Source organism: Coregonus lavaretus (assembly GCF_964263955.1).
Source record: "Coregonus lavaretus genome assembly, chromosome: 22".
NCBI classification, from domain to species: Eukaryota; Metazoa; Chordata; class Actinopteri; order Salmoniformes; family Salmonidae; genus Coregonus; species Coregonus lavaretus.
In genome coordinates, this window is record NC_140009.1 from 31,308,569 (window position 1) to 31,329,979 (window position 21,411).

The following is a 21,411-nucleotide window of genomic DNA, read 5'->3' on the forward strand; positions in this document are numbered from 1 at the left end:
CAAAGACAACAGAGAGGGCCTTATTAATGCCTTTGAAGTAGAATCATGTCTCTTGCTGTCCAACTGTCTGTTCAGTGCATCAAAACATTACATCCCTGCAGGCAGGCACAGACAGTAAAACCACAGGGAAATTCAAACAATCAGTTCAGTCCATGCATGCTTAGACCACAAAAGTGATTGAAAATGAAAGCAAAAATATTAGAAAGAGAGAGAGATCATGTTTTTTACTGTAGTATGACATGAGTGATACTCTGATCTACATGTTAGGCAAAGGCAGCAACAGACAATATAACACATTTGTCCAAGGTTATATTCAGGACACAACATTTCAAGTTCCCACTATAGAAAAGCATGACTCATCCAACAAACAGAGGATCAACATCAAAGGTGCACTGGTCTGGTAGAATATTGCATGAATGAGTGTGTGAGATGAGATGGGGCTATGAGAAGTGGACGATGCTTATGGCCTATATTTTCATGCAAATGTCATGTGACATGGCAGTTCAGACTTTATTATATGGTGTCCTGGGTCTGTCGTGTCCGGAGAGCCATAACCTGAGCCTCTGGCTTTATGAGAGGTGCTGTGATGAAAGCAATTTCCATTGAAACTGAGATGCTGCCTGCCTACTGATCAGACTGGCCAGTGTCTCTCCAAATTTAAGTAATATGCCAGTATTAGTGGCTGTTAGACTATACAGACTACAATACTTCCACATAGTGAACAACTCTAACTGCTCCTTCACACAAAGAGTATTTTCTGTGAAACCTCAAGATCTGAATTATCTACATGATGGATCTCAAGATTGTTGCTCTCCCTGACTCGATAAGATGACAACATTTAACAGACCAGACCACTGTCTGTTGTTATAATGCAGCCATACCATTTTTTTTGGGGGGGGGCGGGGGAATGGATCAGCTTAATATTGCAGATAGATTGTATCTTCTATCAATGTAATTGTCTGCATCACTTCCAATCCCCCATGTTTTTTTAAAAATATATATACTCCCCTTTATTACTTTTCAACCCCTCCATCCTTTCCCTACTTGGAGTAAATTAGTGAACAACAATGCCCAGGCCTCTACTTCCGGTCTATACTTACTATCTACACCTTATGGACAGAGTTAATTTTACAATAATTCTATTATATATATATATTATTATTATTATTTATTTATTTTTTGCTCCTGAACTTCTTCTACTCTCAACCTCTCCGATCATTTTCATGATGTCCATCCGGTTTGCTTCTATATGCCATATCTTTCTAACTGTGCTCTTTCCCAAAAGCTCCCAACATACAACCTATATACTTATTATGGACACAGAATGCTTACATTATTAGCTATCTTTGTTATTATTTGTTGTTATTTGTTATTAGTCCCATCCTTCAACTGTCACGCCCTGGCTCTAGGGACTCTTTTATGTTGAGCCAGGATGTGTAGAGTCTATGTTTTGTGCTCTTTGTTTTCCATTCTAGGTCTTGTATTTCTATGTTGGCCAGAGTGGTTCCCAATCAGAGGCAACGAGTGTCAGCTGTTGCTGGTTGTCTCTGATTGGGAACCATATTTAAACAGTCTGTTTTCCCTCAGTGTTTGTGGGATCTTGTTCCGTGTTCCTAGTAGGTTGTGTTTGAGCTAAGGACGTCACGTTATCGTTTTGTTCGTGTTATCTTTCAGATTTAATAAATATGTTTGCATTCAACGCTGCGCATTGGTCCTCTGTTCCCGACGATCGTGACAGAAGATCCCACCAAAACTGGACCAAGCAGCGTGTCCAGGAGCCATCGCCAGGGGAATCGCTAGCGGATCTCCGTGGCAACTTCGACTGGGTCAAGCCTAGTGAAGAGCAGAGAGGGTGGACTTGGGAGCAGTGGAGGAAGAGTCTCGACTGGGTCAAGCCAAATGAAGAGCAGAGTGGTTGGACTTTGGAGCAGTGGAGGAAGAGTCTGGCGAGAGATAGGGAGGCTTGGTCCACGGGGAGGAGAGACACCCAGAAATTTTTTAGGGGGGGGCTCACGCCGTGGACGACGGGGCAGCAGGAGGCCGCGATGGAGCGGTCCAGCGGGTTTGTAGAGGAGGCCGCCAGGTTAAGGGGGCCACTGGTCACAGAGGAGAGGGAGAGTGTAGAGGCACGGCGAGAGGTACTGGGGTGTGTTACCAGTCCGGTCCGGCCCGTTCCTGATCCCTGCATAGGGCCAGTGGTGTGTGTCCCCAGTACGGTCCGGCCTGTTCCTGTTCCTCGCATCGAGCCTGTGGTGCGTGTCGTCAGCCCGGCCCGGCCTGTTCCTGCTCCCCGCACCAAGCCTATGGTGCACGTCGCCAGCCCGGCCCGGCCTGTTCCTGCTCCCCGCACCAAGCCTATGGTGTGCGTCGCCAGCCCGGTCAGGCCTGTTCCTGCTCCCCGCACCGAGCCTATGGTGCGCGTCGCCAGCCCGGCCCGGCCTGTTCCTGCTCCCCGCACCGAGCCTATGGTGCGCGTCGCCAGCCCGGTCCGGCCTGTTCCTGCTCCCCGCACCAAGCCTATGGTGCGCGTCGCCAGCCCGGTCCGGCCTGTTCCTGCTCCCCACACCAAGCCAGTGGTGTGCGTCGTCAGTCCGACACGGCCCGTGCCTGTTGCACCGGTGCCTGGTCCGGTACCGGTCAGCTGCTCCACGTCGGAGCTAGAGAAATCCGCTCCACCAGTGTTCAGTCCAGCTCCGGCCAGCAGGGCCAGACCGGACCAGGGGTACTGTGGGGGGTTAGAGAGGGAGTGGGGATCATGCCCAGAGCCAGATCCGCCGCCAAGGCGGAGTGCCCACCCGGTCCCTCCCCTGTGGTGTTCTGTTGGCGCGGTCGGAGTCCGCGCCTTTGGGGGGGGGGTACTGTCACGCCCTGGCTCTAGGGACTCTTTTATGTTGAGCCAGGGTGTGTAGAGTCTATGTTTTGTGCTCTTTGTTTTCTATTCTAGGTCTTGTATTTCTATGTTGGCCAGAGTGGTTCCCAATCAGAGGCAACGAGTGTCAGCTGTTGCTGGTTGTCTCTGATTGGGAACCATATTTAAACAGTCTGTTTTCCCTCAGTGTTTGTGGGATCTTGTTCCGTGTTCCTAGTAGGTTGTGTTTGAGCTAAGGACGTCACGTTATCGTTTTGTTGTTTTGTTCGTGTTATCTTTCAGATTTAATAAATATGTTTGCATTCAACGCTGCGCATTGGTCCTCTGTTCCCGACGATCGTGACATCAACTCTATTCAATACCTCCCATCTATCTCTTAACACCATCCATATAGGATTTCTATTTGCCATATATATTTCAACCGTACTGTGATGTTTTACAAAAGTTCTGAACCTTTCTATTCTCATTGCTTCTACAGATTGTGAATTAAAAATAAACATTTTTGCTAAAAGTATTATTATATTATTGATTGATTGACTATGACTTTTCAGATCACCCAGTAATGCTATCTGCAAGGTTAGCTCCAGGTAAATATTGCAATCCTTTAGCCATTCCTGGACCTGTGTCCAAAAACAAGCTACAAATGGACAGAACCAAAACAAATGATCTAATGATTCTGTCTCTTCACAGCAAAATCTGCAGAGCTGGGAAGATTGTATCCCCCATATAAATAACATTCTATTGGTAGCAAGAATTTTATATAATAATTTAAATTGAAAGATTCTAATTTTTGAATCCGGTGTCGTTTTGCGTGTCAGTTCATAAACACTATGTCATGGGATCGGTACGTCAAAGATCTCTTCCCAACTATTTTGCAATCTATATGGGACGGCTGTCAATCCTTTGGTCCTTAAGTGAAACTGATATACTTTTTTATTTATCACAGTTTTCCTTAACCAATTATGTTCTTTAATGCAAGGCCGACAGACAAGTTCCTTACTTTCTCCCCCTTCCACTTTCCTCTTCCACTTTTGCGGTAAGGCTGCAATTATTTGGTTGTAATTTTGGGTAGAGCAGACATTTCCATATGTTTTTGTTAGCTGCATGTGCGACATAACTCCACCAGTCCTACCGATGATATCATTTACGAAGATTATACCTTTTTTAAACATTCTGTCAAAAAATAAAGGTTTTTTGTCAATTAGTATATTTGAATTTAACCACAATATTTGTTGCATTATTTGTTCTGTCGTTTCTGGAGGATTAAATTGAAATTGCAACCAACTTTCTATGGCTTGTTTTAGAAATAGTGATATTTGGGAGATTATTTCCTTTTCAAATAACTGAAAGTGAGAGGTTGTAATCTGAATAAAGGGAAAAAGGCCTTTCTTGAACATTGGGTGAGACAATCTTACTAATTTGCTTGAGAACCAGTTCGGATTTAAGTATAACTTTTGTATGACTGAAGCTTTTAGTGATAGGTCTAATGCTTTAATATTTAATAATTTCTGTCCTCCGAATTCATATTCATTATATAAATATGCCCTTTTAATTTTGTCTGGCTTGCCGTTCCAAATAAAATTGAATATTTTTTTCTCATATAATTTAAAAAACTGTTCGCTAGGCGTAGGCAAGACCATAAGCAAATAGGTAAACTGGGATAATACTAAAGAGTTAATCAGGGTGATTTTTCCACAAATTGACAGGTATTTTCCTTTCCATGGTAGTAAGATCTTATCTATTTTTGCTAACTTTCTATTAAAATGTATTGAAGTGAGATCATTTATTTCCTTTGGGATATGTATTCCGAGTATATCCACATCACCATCAGACCAATGCAGCCATACCTTACAGGATCCATAATTCATTGACAAAATGCGTGCCCCCTCCTCGTACTACTTAATCAAAAGGAGGTTTTGGCTGGCCGGCACAGCATTGTCATTTATTGAAAAGGAAAAGGTCAGACAGATGCATCCACATTGCTCACGCCTGTTCTGCTCTGTTCTGCAATCAGTGTCAACAGTGCCACCATGTGTCATCCTAAGGGGCACAAGCTGGGAATATATATATATATATATAATATATATATATATATTCTGCCTTGATTGCTTAGCATGGCTCATATATATGAGAACAGGAACTCAAATTGAGGGGGAATGTTCACATAAGATGTTCACAACTAAGTTGATTTATCTTATGCACTAAACTATCCCCTTTCAATAATGCCAGAAACATGCTCCGATTATTTACAGCCAGTGGTCATAAGGCAATCCATTAGTATTTCTCTTTTAATGGGAGTTTATTTTTTCAGTCTGACAGGTCATGATATAGAGTGTGTCGAAGTGATAGACCCCATGAGACCCCTCTCCTTGTCGTATGAATCATCCTGAGCTCTTCAGAAAGGTTAATCCAAACACAACCTAATTTCATCCACTATAAATATACCAGCAGCGACCATTCATACAGTACAGTCATAATAACATCACAATAACAACAGCTTTCCAAGGAAACAGGTCTGAAAAAAACACCTGTTGATTGCTATTGCTGGATTTCATTGCAGACTCATATAATTGCAAAAAGATCAATGCCAATATGCAATATACATGCACAATATTCAGCAACAACCTTTAAAATCACTGACATCATCTGATATCAACATGTCTTCTTACCTTTTGTGTCAACTGGGAGTGAGATGATGTCTGTCTTTTGGATGCCCACTTTTCATGAAAGATGTCCTTTTCCCTTCTATTCCTCTTCCCTCCCTTTTGTCTTGCCTCTGCAGAATGTGGCGTAGAGGAAATGCCAGCTGTCACAGGTGGGCAGAGAAACTATTAATTAAATGGCTCTGGCTTTTCACAGAGGGACTAAACAAATCAGAGAAGGACAGTTGACAGGCAGCAACCGTGGCAGCAATTCAGTCAGCACAGCAACATGTGGTTATAAAAAGTATCTCTCAGCTCAGTCGCTGTCCTCCCTCCTTGTGGCAGGAGTTAGAGGCTTTCGCTAATGGAGAGTGAGAGAGACTCAGAGAGAGAGAGAGAAAGAGAGAGACAGACAGAGACAGTCCTTTGCAACAGCTTAGCATCCCCTTCCCCTACTACCTATCCTCTCTGCATTTATAGCATCTGCACCACCCACTCTCCTTCCCTGCAATCGATGATGAGAGACCCCATTTATGTATCCTTTTTGATAGCTGGGGGATCAGACTAAATAGATGAAATGCAGCACCGGGGTTGGGCGTGGTGGTGGTGGTGGAGGTGGACAGATTGACATAAAGCATGTCTCTCTTGCCTCCACCCAGGGCAGGCATCAACCTTCCCCCTCACCATCACTTACAAGTGCCCTGTCTCTGGTTTAATGCAAAGCCTATAATGTTTTGATTCTAATATGGGTAGTGGGAGTTTGGCTGTCTGCATTGTGGCCACTGTTAGTCTGATCTACCTGTTATATTTTTCCACTGAGGAGGTAACCATGACAATCGATATAGAGTTCTACTGGCATCTTAAAATTCATTTTGGTCGATGTGAGGGAGGGTGGTGTGGTTGGAGGGTATTGGCTGAAGCTGCATCCGCTCCTCAATTAAATTAGCATAATGCTGGCCATAAACCCCATATCCCTCTTTCTCTCTTAATCTCTGTTTGTGTGTGTGAGAAAGAGAGAGAATGAATCCAAGAGTAATGTGGAATGTCAGGTCTCTACCTGGCTGGGTCACTTTCATTAGTACCGATCAGGACAGCCATAATCTCTTCTCCTCCTCCTCAATTTGTCTGTCCGGATGACGAATCAAAAAGAATAAACCATATCAAATTAGCTAAAAATGACATATCCTTTATAGCTGTAATAAATTGACGATTAATAAACAATAGTTTAAACTAACAAGTAAAAAATAGCCAAACCTGCTTATCTGATAAAGATTGTATTATTCCAATATAGCCTGTGGTATTGCACATTTTAAAACACCCACACAAACACATTTGGGAGTAAAACAAAGTTGATTGGAACTCAATTCCACTTCCGAGTTTCCATCGGAAAGAGTGCAGCTGATCTAGCTACAGCTGGTGCTCTTCAACGGTAGTTTATTTGGCTTGGCAGGCAGCATCCCTTTCGACGCTCAGCTTGATTTCATCGTTTGTGTAGCTAAAACTTCTGAAACTTGCTCTAAAATAATATACATTAAAGGTTAATAATGGCTACTGACTCCTGGGCCCTTGCTGTCGATAAACAGGAAGCTACGACTGACTCAGTAAGTTTAAATGTATAGGCTAGCAAGTTTAGCTAGCTTGGTACCATTAGCTAGATAGCTATATTTTCAGCTATGCATTACGAAAAGCATCAAACTTTATGCTGCTAGCTAGCAAGCTTGCTAGAGCAGCCAACTGCAACTGAGGCAATTTGTGGCTGAGCAGACAAACCACTGAAGTTATTACTTTAGCATACCATGTGCTGGTGGTGCACTTACTGACACACCTTTTGAAAGCACTGCCATTGACTAGCTGTATTTGTCATGGCTTTGTTGTTGGTAGAATTGGACACTTGTTTGCCAATATTTTATGAGGGAAAACTTTCATTCTGAGACTAGATATTTGCGTACTAATAAAATATTTTTGTTTCTCTTACAGTTCGGCTCCTTGGTGATAAGATCTCCACCTCGAGGTGGAGGTGATGCTGCACCTAGTAAGGCAAAAAAGGGTAAAATCACTTATTTGCACTTTATATTCTTCCATGTATTGTCCATTACATTTTTGTGATAAATGGTGTGATGAGTTTTTGTTTTTCTGCCAGGTACCACAAAGCAAGTGGAGAATGGCACCAATGTGGAAGGGGAAGAAAAGGGTGTGAATTTTCAGGGTTTATTCTGATCTCCCTATCATGTCTCCATTCAATTAGTGTACTCGGACAGGTCATTCACCTATCACTCTTGTCTTGTAGAGGACAAAGCGGCCCAGTCGTTGTTGAATAAGATGATCCATACCAGCCTTGTGAACACTACCAATCAAGTAGAGGTTCTTCAGAGGGATCCCAACTCTCCTCTTTACTCGGTCAAGACATTTGAAGAGCTGAGACTGTAAGTGATATCAGATTTCAAATTCACCATTGCTTACTAGTTTAATGTGTATACCTCACTTGAAACCTAGATTATACGGTGTATTTCAACCTGAGTTAGGATCCACAACATCACTTTTTTTGTGGTATCATGTGTGGCGTTGTATGTTCAACCTGTTAGGTCAGCCTTTTATTATATGTTGTCTTTTTCATGGCCTCAATGCTTTTTTATTGTACTTCCGTCTCAGGAAAGACAAGCTGCTAAAGGGAGTGTATGACATGGGCTTCAACAGACCCTCTAAAATCCAAGAGAATGCCCTGCCCATGATGCTGGCAGAGCCGTGAGTACCCATTTATCAATAACAGAGGAAATAGCCTAGATATTATGGACATTTGAAGGTGTTGTTGTGATGTGTGTTCTGAGATTACACATTTAATTTAAACTTTCAGTCAGATCTAGTCAAACTAGTTATTAACCATTGTTTATGTACGCAGCAATATAGTTGTTTGATTGAATTTTTGATGTGAAATGAATGGAATCTACCTTTTTAGTCCCCCATTAATCTCTCTTTAGCGTGTATTATCCCTCTGGTTCCAGACCTCAGAACCTGATTGCTCAATCACAGTCCGGCACAGGTAAAACGGCTGCCTTCACGCTGGCTATGCTCAGCCATGTTGACCCAGCTAACAAATGGACACAGGTGAGTGGCATCTCCATCTTCAGCAATGCTATGGATCCATTAGCATTACTCAGGCTATGATCTTGAGCTTAGCTTTAAGAGGTTAGACCTCAGAGGTCAGGTAATCAGCAAGTTCGGAAAGAGTTTGCTCTTTAGGTGGATTTATATTGGTTTGTTTTATTAAGAGCATCTGCAGATCAGGGTTGCAGGAAAGTGTCTTAGTTTAGAGAACATCTATCACAGTGTGTTGCTTTTTTTGTTTGTTGATTTTGTAGATAGAAGCCTCTTATTACTGAAACACCTTATTTTGCATCCTCAGTGTCTTTGCATTGCCCCAACGTACGAGTTAGCTTTGCAGACTGGTAAAGTCATTGAGCAGATGGGAAAATTCTATCCTGAGGTCAAATTGGCATATGCCATTCGTGGCAATAAATGTAAGTCTCAAAACATTCATGTTTTTTTATTCTGAATACAACCTGTAATGTTTGGGTGCCTCATTTCACTGGGGAAATGGTAGGCCTATGCTGTCACTGCTCTCACCCAAATTTCATGTCGAAAGCATAACTGTCAATGGAGCGAATGCCACACGTGTATTATAGAGTTGATGTTCTGTAAATAAAAGATGCTGATGAGAAGCATCATTGTAACAATATCATGAACTGTCCTGTTTGTCTCCGGGTGCTGAGCAGTGGACCGAGGGGCGAAGCTTCAGGAGCAGATCGTCATCGGGACACCTGGCACGGTCTTGGACTGGTGCTCTAAACTGAAGATCATCGACCCCAAGAAGATCAGCGTCTTTGTCCTGGATGAGGCTGATGTCATGATCGCCACACAGGGTCACCAGGACCAGAGCATCCGGATCCAAAGGTGAGTTTTCCATATAGAAAGTTGTAAATGTACAGTACTCTCATCTAGCAGAACTGAAGTGATATGAATGTGATACGAGACAAGCTCGTCTTGCAGGCCAGTAATCACGAGTGCTGCCATTAACTTTGTTTACAGACACCTGTAAAAGGGCTCCTAATGACCGTTGATGGTTTTCAGATGCTATTAGACTCAATAACAGCGTAACAGTCTATTAGTTATCTAAGGACATTTCCCTCCCCCATTCAGAATGTTGCCCAAGGAATGTCAGATGCTGCTGTTCTCGGCCACGTTTGAGGACTCTGTGTGGAAGTTTGCTGAGAGGGTTGTGCCAGACCCCAACATCATCAAGCTGAAACGTGAAGAGGAGACTCTGGACACCATCAAGCAGTATTATGTGCTTTGCAGCGACAAGGAGGAAAAGTTCACAGCACTCTGTAATATCTACGGCGCCATCACCATCGCCCAAGCTATGATCTTCTGTCACGTGAGTGTCCTCAACTTATCCTAGGAACGAAGGAATTCTCTGAGGGAGTTGGGTTGATATGATAAATAAACGAATAAAGTAAAGAAATAAAAATAGGCTTTTTTGGCTCTGTAGACCCGAAGGACAGCTGGCTGGCTGGCTGCAGAGCTGACCAAGGAGGGCCATGTGGTGGCACTGCTGAGTGGGGAGATGACTGTGGAACAGAGAGCGGCAGTCATCGAACGCTTCAGGGAGGGCAAGGAGAAAGTCCTGGTGACAACAAACGTATGCTCCAGAGGTATAAAGACTGTCAATGAAAGCTAAATTGTTACCATTTATCCTAAGTAGGAGAGTGGGGAAGAGTGTTTTTTTATTTTATTTTTTTACATTGAATAGGCCTAAGGACATGTTATTCTCTTTCTATTGATAGGCATTGATGTTGAGCAAGTTTCTGTGGTGATAAATTTTGACCTGCCCATGGACAAAGACGGAAACGCTGACAACGAGACATACCTTCACCGGATTGGTCGCACAGGACGTTTCGGCAAGAGGGGGCTTGCAGTCAATATGATTGACAGCAAACACAGCATGAACATTCTCAACCAAATCGAGGAACATTTCAGTATGTCACTGTTTCTAGAAGTCTTCACAAGATTGTACATTTTGATCTATAAGACAACGTTCTAATAATTAACTTTTCATCTATTTTTTTCCATAGATAAGAAGATCAACAAACTTGACACTGATGATCTCGATGAAATCGAGAAAATCAGCAACTAAAGATGCTGCTAACCTTGATCACTAATCATTTAATACATCTATTTATGCAGTTTGGACTGTTAACTCACATTTGTGCTTTTGGACTTGTCACTTAAAGATTTATTTGAATGTTTACATGAAATGACAGATGTTAGCCATGGCTCAAATACAAAGCATTTTAGCATTTTCAGGACAATAGTTCATGCCAAATAGAGGTCATGACTAGAAGGGATGCAGCTTTTTTCAAATTAACGTCAAAAGTTGACATTTTTTGAATTTTAGCTAACCCTAGCCCTTTTCCTGACCTTAACCTAATTATCCTAACCTGCTGCCTATGTTCTCCTAACCTGCTACGAAAAGTCAAATCTGACAAAAGCTGGATCCCTTCTCTTTGATACTCTTAGCATTACGGTTGGTGTTCAGTTGCTATATTTTTTATTGAGTGGTTGCACTAAACTAATATTTTACTCTAGATCTTGAGGTCTCTCTCCTCAGAGGCATGTATAGGTAGCCATTGGTTGTTGGTAGCAATATACGGTATATTGAATCAAACAAAACTTTGCAATAGTTCGAATAATGGGGAAGTTTGCTGTGCTGATTGGTCTTAAAACCCCTTTTCTTATAGAATAATACGAGTGGAAGGTAATGTGATTTAAAGTTGAGCAAATGGGAAGTAGTAACCAAACTGGAGAAATGTCCATTCCTTATTAATGAGAGGGCAACTCATGATCAATCTAGACTAACAATCCTCAAGTGATATACAGCATTTCAGGATCATAACACTAAATGTCCTCTTGATAGTTTAGATGTGTGTTTCACGATAATCCAAATATTCCATTGTATTAATACTGCGAGTATTGGAGGGGTTGCTCCATATTTAATTTTTTCCCCGATAGGGTTCTGCAAATCTATGGCGGGAGGTTGTTTCGTGGAAACAAGTTTTGTTCAGTCACATTCAATTAGCTTGAAATTGACATGAAGGTTTGTATCAATTGGTTAATATTTTTCTTAAACTATTGGCAAGCTTATTCTGTCAACTGACAGAAGTTGGTCACTTTTACCAAGTAAAATAAATTGTTAGGAATAAATAATATATTTATTTCAAGAGGAAAAGCTTTTGTACCTCAGTGAATATTATTTATATTATTTATATTTGGACTGTGCTTGAACTAAACAAGAGTTTAGAGTGTTTACCTTGGCTATGAAAGCTAAAATAGCCTCTGCTGAATCTATTCTCTTATACTTTCTGCACTTTTTTGGTTTTGTCATTTCTAAATGGTGGTTGTAATAAAGACTACTTAAAGTATGTCTGTCTGGGCTTATTCTGTGGCACAGTGGCTGTGAGAAAAGGCTAGTTTTGTTTTACCTTAAATGCAAAACACCTTCCTAAGCTCCTCTTTCCAATGGAAACAAGCACTCTAGTAAAAACATATGGCTTTCGTGTTAATACACTGCTCAAAAAAATAAAGGGAACACTTAAACAACACAATGTAACTCCAAGTCAATCACACTTCTGTGAAATCAAACTATCCACTTAGGAAGCAACACTGATTGACAAATTTCACATGCTGTTGTGCAAATAGAATAGACAACAGGTGGAAATTATAGGCAATTAGCAAGACACCCCCAATAAAGAAGTGGTTCTGCAGGTGGTGACCACAGACCACATCTCAGTTCCTATGCTTCCTGGCTGATGTTTTGGTCACTTTTGAATGCTGGCGGTGCTTTCACTCTAGTGGTAGCATGAGACGGAGTCTACAACCCACACAAGTGGCTCAGGTAGTGCAGCTCATCCAGGATGGCACATCAATGCGAGCTGTGGCAAGAAGGTTTGCTGTGTCTGTCAGCGTAGTGTCCAGAGCATGGAGGCGCCTCCAGGAGACAGGCCAGTACATCAGGAGACGTGGAGGAGGCCGTAGGAGGGCAACAACCCAGCAGCAGGACTGCTACCTCCGCCTTTGTGCAAGGAGGAGCAGGGGGAGCACTGCCAGAGCCCTGCAAAATGACCTCCAGCAGGCCACAAATGTGCATGTGTCTGCTCAAACGGTCAGAAACAGACTCCATGAGGGTGGTATGAGGGCCCGACATCCACAGGTGGGGGTTGTGCTTACAGCCCAACACCGTGCAGGACGTTTGGCATTTGCCAGAGAACACCAAGATTGGCAAATTCGCCACTGGCGCCCTGTGCTCTTCACAGATGAAAGCAGGTTCACACTGAGCACATGTGACAGACTTGACAGAGTCTGGAGACGCCGTGGAGAACGTTCTGCTGCCTGCAACATCCTCCAGCATGACCAGTTTGGCGGTGGGTCAGTCATGGTGTGGGGTGGCATTTCTTTGTGGGGCAGCACAGCCCTCCATGTGCTCGCCAGAGGTAGCCTGACTGCCATTAGGTACCGAGATGAGATCCTCAGACCCCTTGTGAGACCATATGCTGGTGCGGTTGGCCCTGGGTTCCTCCTAATGCAAGACAATGCTAGACCTCATGTGGCTGGAGTGTGTCAGCAGTTCCTGCAAGAGGAAGGCATTAATGCTATGGACTGGCCCGCCCGTTCCCCAGACCTGAATCCAATTGAGCACATCTGGGACATCATGTCTCGCTCCATCCACCAACGCCACGTTGCACCACAGACTGTCCAGGAGTTGGCGGATGCTTTAGTCCAGGTCTGGGAGGAGATCCCTCAGGAAACCATCCGCCACCTCATCAGGAGCATGCCCAGGTGTTGTAGGGAGGTCATACATGCACGTGGAGGCCACACACACTATTGAGCCTCAATTTGACTTGTTTTAAGGACATTACATCAAAGTTGGATCAGCCTGTAGTGTGGTTTTCCACTTTAATTTTGAGGGTGACTCCAAATCCAGACCTCCATGGGTTGATACATTTGATTTCCATTGATAATTTTTGTGTGATTTTGTTGTCAGCACATTCAACTATGTAAAGAAAAAAGTATTTAATAAGATTATTTCATTCATTCAGATCTAGGATGTGTTATTTTAGTGTTCCCTTTATTTTTTTGAGCAGTGTATAATATATAGGCCTATTTGTCAGATAACTTTAATGTTGGTTGTTATACTGTGTCATCCATCTTGAGTTCAGGCAGAGTCCATATCCTCCTGAAAGACCCACAGTACTGATCTATTTAAGATGCCACATTGGGCCAAAGTCATGTTCAGGTCTGTGAATGTCCTTCGGAGGGGTCTATCCACACCACTCTTGACGTAGCCATCCACGATCACAATGTAACCATGCTCATATCTGGCCTCTGCACTGGCTAGCACCTTCAGTAGGGTGTCTGTGGGTAGGAAGTGGTGCTCAAACCTCCTCCCACATGGGGCCCGGATGGCAAGGAGTAAGCTCATAGGATCAGGAGTGCCAGGGGAGAATACTGGAGGGCTTTCTGTCTCTGGGGCGTGGCCATCACGCTGAGGTCCGGAGGGTAGGGAGTGGGGCAGACCTTGCAAAGCACCTCTGACACGTTGCCTATCTCCAGGTTGCTCTGGGATACGGCTCGGGTCCTCACTGAGGACAGCTGATGCTCCCCGTGCCCTCGCCGAGTATGGACGATGAGGCTGTCGGACAGACTGAGCTTGGATGTCTTCTCCTCCATGCCCCTAAAAGAGACACCCTCCTCTGACAGCTTCTTCTCAATGGAGGGGAGGGGCTTGTATTTGTTCCAAGGGAAGGGAAGATAGGGTACCTCAGAAACAGTATCTAGGTAGTCTGGGACTTCTTCCACGCTCAGCTGGCTGCTCTGCCTGAAGAGGGATTGACAGCGGGAGCGGAGGCAGCGATCTGACCGGTCGTAGCCCATTGAAGGAGGCTTTGGGATCAGTGGTGTGTCTTGGTAGCTGTCAGCCACATCCATGTTTGGGGTGTAGCTCAGGTTGGGTCGACTACGCCCTTTCGAGGACTTTGGCCTGGTCAAATGCATTCTTCTCCACAGCAGTATAATGTTTTAGATGTGACTCAACTCTAAAAGATGGGAGATGGGCAATTAAGAACTGAAATATACATGTAATAGCTATTCTGAGACATTCTCTGTCTCCTCATAGTCACACTGTGAATGGCATTCTTGCATAGAGCCACTGGGCGTGCAGGCTTTTGTTACATCCCTGCTGAAAGTTCTAACATTACTGTCTGCTCATCAGGGTTGGAGCAAAAGTCTTCATGCCCAGTAGCTGTTCAGGAGGAAACTGGCCAGCTTGAAAGCTTAACGTTACTAATCTTGACATGCCAATGAGAGAAAATGTATTGCATTTCATTTCCTTGTTGACCAGTTAACATTAGCAAATTAACGTTAGCTAGCTAAGCTGTCCGATCCAAGTAGGTGACAAAGACAAAGAGACATACTTGCCACTAGAATTACATATAGTGCACGATAAGAATACTAAAAAACTAACTCTGCAGCATACCTTGCATTTTAGCTGATAGATCAGTCTCGTTTTTGCTTGTCAACACTCGAGGGAAGTTTTCAAGCATTTTCAGTAGGCATCGTCACTAAAGTTACGGACACAGCTATCGTTACCTTGACAACGCTGCTTGCCTCGCACATCAACAGGTGCCTTCTGGTGCAAGTCAAGGATCGTGAAGCATCAGTAGTATCTATTCCATTTCTAATCACACTGCTCCAGACTAGGGTTGCAACATTTCAGAAACGTTCAATAAATTACCTGCTTTTCCGGAAATCCTGGTTGGAGGATTTCTGATTATTCCCTCCTGATTTCGGGATTCCTCCAACCGAGACTTTAGGAATACCAGGGAATTTATTGAAAGTTCCTGTAATTTTGCAACTGTACCCCAGATAGAATTGTTTGGCATTATGCAAGAACTGTAATTGGAACATTGCACCAGATTTAACAGTAATATCCATCTTCATTCTTAGGTTTTAAAACACCGTGACAAAATTATAAAGAAACATAAATCATTGCAGAAATAGACAATAAAGCCTAGGCTTATCAGGTCTCAGTGTTTAATTTATTACTTCATTCATAGTCAACAGAAAAAATGCAAAACTGTCAAATAAGTGGTTCATATTTTAAACAACAAACAAGGCAACAGTAAACATTTAGTGTAATTTTGTAAATGACAGATCTCTATGGCAAGACTCATCATTCACCCAAGTTTCCTCAAAATCGGGCCAGTGGTGTCTGATAGTGGTGCAGGGATCAGCTGTTTGTTCACATGTCCTGCACCTACCAGCAATTGCTATTAACCCATCCGCAACCGCTGACTATATGTGATACAGTGAAAATCTGAGGCCCACACCCGACCCTAACCAGCAAATATATAAAAATGCCCTGTAGGTTACAGTCAGAGACCGCAGAATTATTTTTTGACAGGGGGTGCAGGATTCTTGTGTGTGCCTAATTTAGATATGTTTGCTTATAATTTCCGAAATGTTGGTAGGCTATTTGTTAGTTAACTTGTCTATATTTAGATAGGCCTACTGTAGTAGCACACAGAGTGTGGAATGATCTCCAACACAAGACCTGGGTAGTAGAACACAGAGTGTGGAATGACCTCCAACACCAGACATGGGTAGTAGAACACAGAGTGTGGAATGATCTCCAACACCAGACCTGGGTAGTAGAACACAGAGTGTGGAATGATCTCCAACACCAGACCTATATACATGCAGGAGATCCAGGAAGGAAAGATAGTGATGACGCTCAGTGACGTTGTTGTAAATGGTGGGGAATAACCAATCAGCTGTGAACGATTTAGCATGCTCGAGACAACCATGGTGAATGTGACTGCAGGCTACATCAAGTGTTCCAATGGCAAAAGGTTTGATTTAATTACATCAAGTGTTCCAATTATAAAACGTTTGATTTAATTACACCAAGTGTTCCAATGGTAAAATGTTTGATTTAATTACATCAAGTGTTCCAATGGTAAAACATTAGAGGAAATTACATTACATTTTAGTCATTTAGCAGACGCTCTTATCCAGAGCGACTTACAGTTAGTGAGTGCATACATTATTATTATTATTTTCTTTTTTCATACTGGCCCCCCGTGGGAAACAAACCCACAACCCTGGCGTTGCAAACGCCATGCTCTATTAACTGAGCTGCCACATCCCTGCCGGCCATTCCCTCCCCTACCCTGGACCAATTGTGTGCCGCCCGGTCGCGGCCGGCTACGACAGAGCCTGGATTCGAAATTACATCAAGTGTTCCAATGGTAAAACGTTGACAATGATTTCACGAGGCCTATTTCATATGATATGCCTAAGTGCTTATAACCACTAGGCTAATATATAAACATGTTTTTCTTTCGATTATCAAGTTATCCCTTTGGAGCGCAACATCATCACGTTGTTAAAAAACTAAACAGGTGGGGTATTAGGAGGGTTCTGAAAGACACTATGGGGGTATCCACTGAAAGTTGACTAGCAACAACAACTGGGACCTAAAAGACACTCACCAGGAGACCCACTAAATCTGCCCAAGAAGAGGCAAACAATAGAAAAACCCACACCAAACTTAAGCGCAAGTGTAACCCATACTAACGAGGTGACACCAATCGGTGCGCCCTACGTGCTAACGAGCTATACGTGCTAACGAGCTATACATCCAACCTCAAAATATCAAATTGAAAAACCAAAACCTGTAACACTAGTAGCTAGCTAACAAACTACAGAGGTGTTGTTCCCACCCTGCCCATATACTCAACCTACTCTGTAAACTAACAATCTAGCTAACAAACTACAGAGGTGTTGTTCCCACCCTGCCCATATACTCAACCTACTCTGTAAACTAATGATCTAGCTAACAAACTACAGAGGTGTTGTTCCCACCCTGCCCATATACACCCAACCTTTTCTGTAAACTAACGATCCAGCTAACAAACTACAGAGGTGTTGTTCCCACCCTGCCCATATACACTCAACCTTCTCTGTAAACTAACGATCCAGCTAACAAACTAGAGGTGTTGTTCCCACCCTGCCCATATACACCCAACCTTCTCTGTAAACTAACAATCTAGCTAACAAACTACAGAGGTGTTGTTCCCACCCTGCCCATATACACCCAACCTTCTCTGTAAACTAACGATCTAGCTAACAAACTACAGAGGTGTTGTTCCCACCCTGCCCATATACACTCAACCTTCTCTGTAAACTAATGTGTAGATTCAAATCCTGTTTCTCTTCCATGGAGCACTTCAGATATATTCATGTGGTGTTTGTTTCATGTGATGCATTTGTTATATTCTTTACCTTTTTAGACCTGCGTGATTTTACATGATGTTACTAGTTCTGTCCAATGATTTCTATAGACACTGGATGACTGACAGCCACCTGTAGTGACCTGGTATATTTATGTTAAGTATTGTGTTTACCAGCACATGGCAGTATTGACTCAATACGGGGTTAAATATGTAGTGTCTTATGATGCTTCTTAGATTAAAGACCCCTGTAGCTCAGTTGGTAGAGCATGGCGCTTGCAACGCCAGGGTTGTGGGTTCGTTTCCCATCAGGGGCCAGTATGAAAATGTATGCACTCACTAATTGTAAGTCGCTCTGGATAAGACCGTCTGCTAAATGACTAAAATGTAAACAAGACAGACATACAACCTATAAATCTGCTATTGAATTTGCAATTATATCATACTGTTCCCGTAATACAAAACCTACTTTGAGAGATAAGAACTATGGTGCATACTTAAACAACATGCAAATTAAGGAGAGAATTTAATGCAGAAATATGTGTTGCACAAAAACAGCACTGGATGCCATAGAAATCCCATTTCACAATTCTAATTAGAAAGAAATATATGGGTAATGCTGCCTTATTACATAATGTAATGTACATAATACAGTAATACACCCATCTCTATATACCAGAAATGGTCACCAAGAAACGATAAGGAGCAGCATGGCTTTCCAGCATTGATGTGCTGGTTGGACTACTAGGCCTACAGTAGCCTGGTGGTCCCAGATCTGTTTATGCTGTCTTGCCAACTCTTATAAACAATTCCATTGGAGTTGGCAAGACGGCCCACACAGATCTGGGCCCACCAGGCTACTACTACTATAGTACTTCCTGCCTACTAGGGCAAGTCCAGTATATTGTTCTGGACATAGAGGTCCTCTGTCACTTGGTACACCTCAGAGATGAGAGGCAGGGCATCCCCTAGCATGGCCACTACCTGCTCTGGGGTGCCTACATTCATCACATCAAAGAACGTAGCACGCCCTGGGAGAGCCCAGAAAGCTGTACCGGCAGCCTTGCGGATGATCCATGCATGGTGTTGGGAGAGGGACTCATTATAGGCCTCAGAGCACATGACCGAGGTCTTGCTTTCCTCAGTGCTGGTGCGCAGCCGCTCCAGAAAGAGCTCCAGCCAGCGCAGGGCACGATGCAGCCTCAGGAGGGTGCGGCAGCCGGACTCGGGGAAGCTGCCTCTCTTAGTCAGGTCCACCAGTTGGTTGTCCAGTTCGTATTTGACCATAGACTGGACGGTGACATAGTGGGCCCCATTCTCACCGTTCAGATGGTTGATCAGGATTTGGATCTTGTTGACAGCATCCTTGGCGATGAAGGAGAACACACTCCCCAAGCTGTTCATGAATCTGGATACAAAGGACAATAAACACATTTAACACAACATATAAAAGCTTTCAAATATTTCATTATGCTAAATTGAGACAACCAGAATAATTTCAGGGGTTGACATTAAAGTCTGAAAGGCACATGACCATAGGGCAAATTAGGAGTATTTTTTGGTTGCCTCGAAGATTATGATCACTTACCCGAAAATGTAAAAATAGCTAGTTACACGCAGAAGTGTCATAATGCCTGCCTTTCATCTACACATAAGGGAGGAATCAGAAAGATCAGTACTGGAATTGTGTATTTTAGTTGCTATCAGTAAAAACAAAAAATCTCTGAGCAGACTCAACTTGCCCGGGTTGGCTGAAACATCACGAAAAGGATGCATGCGCATTGATGTGGCCGGAAGGCGTGTGTTCTTACGATTCTGAATGGTCAGATAGCTAGCAACAATGACAAGAAGCTGCCATGTAGGAAATCGTAGGTGGCTCGTTTCAACTCGTGGCTTGTTATTGATACCATGTCTTGTTTTGAGGTGTTTTGACTGATGTCATGTCTATGCTAATATGGCTCAAATTTGCTAGCTAGCTAACCAACAACTGTAAAGATGTATTTGAGAAGAAAGTGCTCATTGTGCAAATGTATTTATGTTTTCAATAAACATTTGGAGACTACAAATACAGTTGACATGTTATCAACAGTCAACGCCAACCCCGTCTGTTTTGCCCCAGAGTTGTGCATGCATCAGTTTTGTTGCTAAACAACCAACCAGTCTATAAATACCATATATTGTCTGTCTTTCAATTAAAAAATGGTGAGGAACCAGAAATATCAGTCTTAGGTTGCTGGAATTGTTTGCAGTTTGGTTGTTTTGTCTTTTAAAAAATTAACATGCACAATGGGGCAACCTCTGAGCAGGCTCAACTTGTGCAAGTACTCAGTTCACTTGCCCCAGGCAATAGGGCAACCCTTAAAGCTACAAGTCCTTAGTTGCTACATCCATTTTTTGAATAATTAATTAAAGACATATACCCATTGATGCGTCATGAGCTTAGTTCAACTGTTGTAGCATCAGAACCTAAACATAAGCTTGTTTTACTCCAATGTTTGCAAACAAACACTGTAGTTATAGGCCCAAAACATAGTTAAAACTATAATGTTGATATCAGAGATGGTCAATCCTTGCATCAATAGCTCGGTCTACGAATTTGATTGTGGTAACATTTCTCCAGGCCAATCCCTCAGCTTCTTACCAAAACAAAGTCTTGTAAACGCGTTGTTATTGTTTTAACCAAGGATTCTAACTTTAATGTCAATCCCTGTAATGTACATATCAGATTTTTTTGTTTAAGTACATCTAACTAGATTATGTGAACTCAATGACGTGTCAGCTGTTTGTTTAATGTTAGCCCAGTCCAGGGCTAGTTCCCTAGTTAGCTAAGAATCTAGGCTAGCATAGATTTAAACGACTTACCTTACAAGACCAAGCCACCCTGCTACATAATGTTCGAGGAATACTTCTTTGTTTTCAGATAGGCATGACTTAAAAGTGTCAAGAACCTCTTGTAAAGTGAATTTCGGATCCTCTACCGCTACAGAATCGGCCATGGCTACCCGGAAGTACGTCGAAAAATAATAAATGAATGGGTGCAGCAATTTTACAATCTTGTTTACTTGCTAATACAGATCTTCATATGAATGTTTTATATTCAACCTGTGTGCATCCTTAATAACCAGTTATTATTAGAATTGCTAACCGTACTTGCAAACTCTGTCGTCCCACCGAAGTACTGAGTTTCCACTAGTTTCTTATCAACAAAGTCAGATTCCACAGCCACAAAGTCAGAATTGGCAACAACAACAAAAATGGTTAGGGTTATTCATACGGTTAGTAGTGTGGTTAGGTTTAAAATCAAATTTTAAGAAGAGAAAATGTGCGCGGTTTATCAGGCTATTGAAGACCAAAACACTGCGTCGCAGTCTGCGAACCGCCCTGCGCAGGTCCGAAGTTCGTGAGCACTGCAGTTGCACATCCTCGTCGATTGGTGGCGATAATGGTGGGTGAAGAGCGCGTTGGAACAAACAATAGAAGGGCCACTGCTAGCCAGCAGCAACACACGCTGCTAACCCATCTTTCTAAAACAAAACTGCTTCTTGCAGCCATCTAG

At 42.9% G+C, this 21,411-nt stretch overlaps 2 protein-coding genes and 1 pseudogene across 6 annotated transcripts; 1 reads left to right on the forward strand and 2 right to left on the reverse strand.

Moving 5' to 3' along the window:
- Positions 1–7,055: 7,055 nt before the first annotated feature.
- Positions 7,056–10,702, forward strand: LOC311149679 (ATP-dependent RNA helicase DDX19A-like; the record flags this gene model as incomplete). The annotated part of the gene is made up of 12 exons (XM_084186882.1): positions 7,056–7,112; positions 7,489–7,558; positions 7,652–7,702; positions 7,799–7,934; positions 8,161–8,253; positions 8,487–8,613; positions 8,912–9,026; positions 9,282–9,459; positions 9,706–9,943; positions 10,058–10,220; positions 10,353–10,544; positions 10,641–10,702. 12 exons carry the CDS (start codon positions 7,056–7,058, stop codon positions 10,700–10,702), a joined length of 1,482 nt encoding a protein of 493 aa, XP_084043008.1.
- Positions 10,703–13,777: 3,075 nt separating this feature from the next.
- LOC311150039 (UBX domain-containing protein 10-like) lies at positions 13,778–14,616 on the reverse strand (annotated as a pseudogene). Its single transcript has one exon. The product of its transcript is annotated as a UBX domain-containing protein 10-like (transcript).
- Positions 14,617–15,641: 1,025 nt separating this feature from the next.
- Positions 15,642–21,322, reverse strand: LOC311150304 (ceramide-1-phosphate transfer protein-like). 4 transcript variants are annotated; one of them, XM_084187707.1, is made up of 4 exons: positions 21,006–21,240; positions 20,718–20,853; positions 18,302–19,263; positions 15,642–16,693 (listed from the first exon to the last, which is right to left on the reverse strand). In XM_084187707.1, exons 2-3 carry the CDS (start codon positions 20,849–20,851, stop codon positions 18,741–18,743), a joined length of 657 nt encoding a protein of 218 aa, XP_084043833.1. In that variant the 5' UTR covers positions 20,852–20,853; positions 21,006–21,240; the 3' UTR covers positions 15,642–16,693; positions 18,302–18,740. The 4 variants fall into 4 exon arrangements, with proteins under 4 accessions (XP_084043833.1, XP_084043832.1, XP_084043831.1 ...); XM_084187706.1 differs by having other exon boundaries at positions 15,642–16,643; positions 18,222–19,263; XM_084187705.1 differs by having other exon boundaries at positions 15,642–16,724; positions 18,325–19,263; positions 20,718–21,322.
- Between the last annotated feature and the right edge of the window lie 89 nt (positions 21,323–21,411).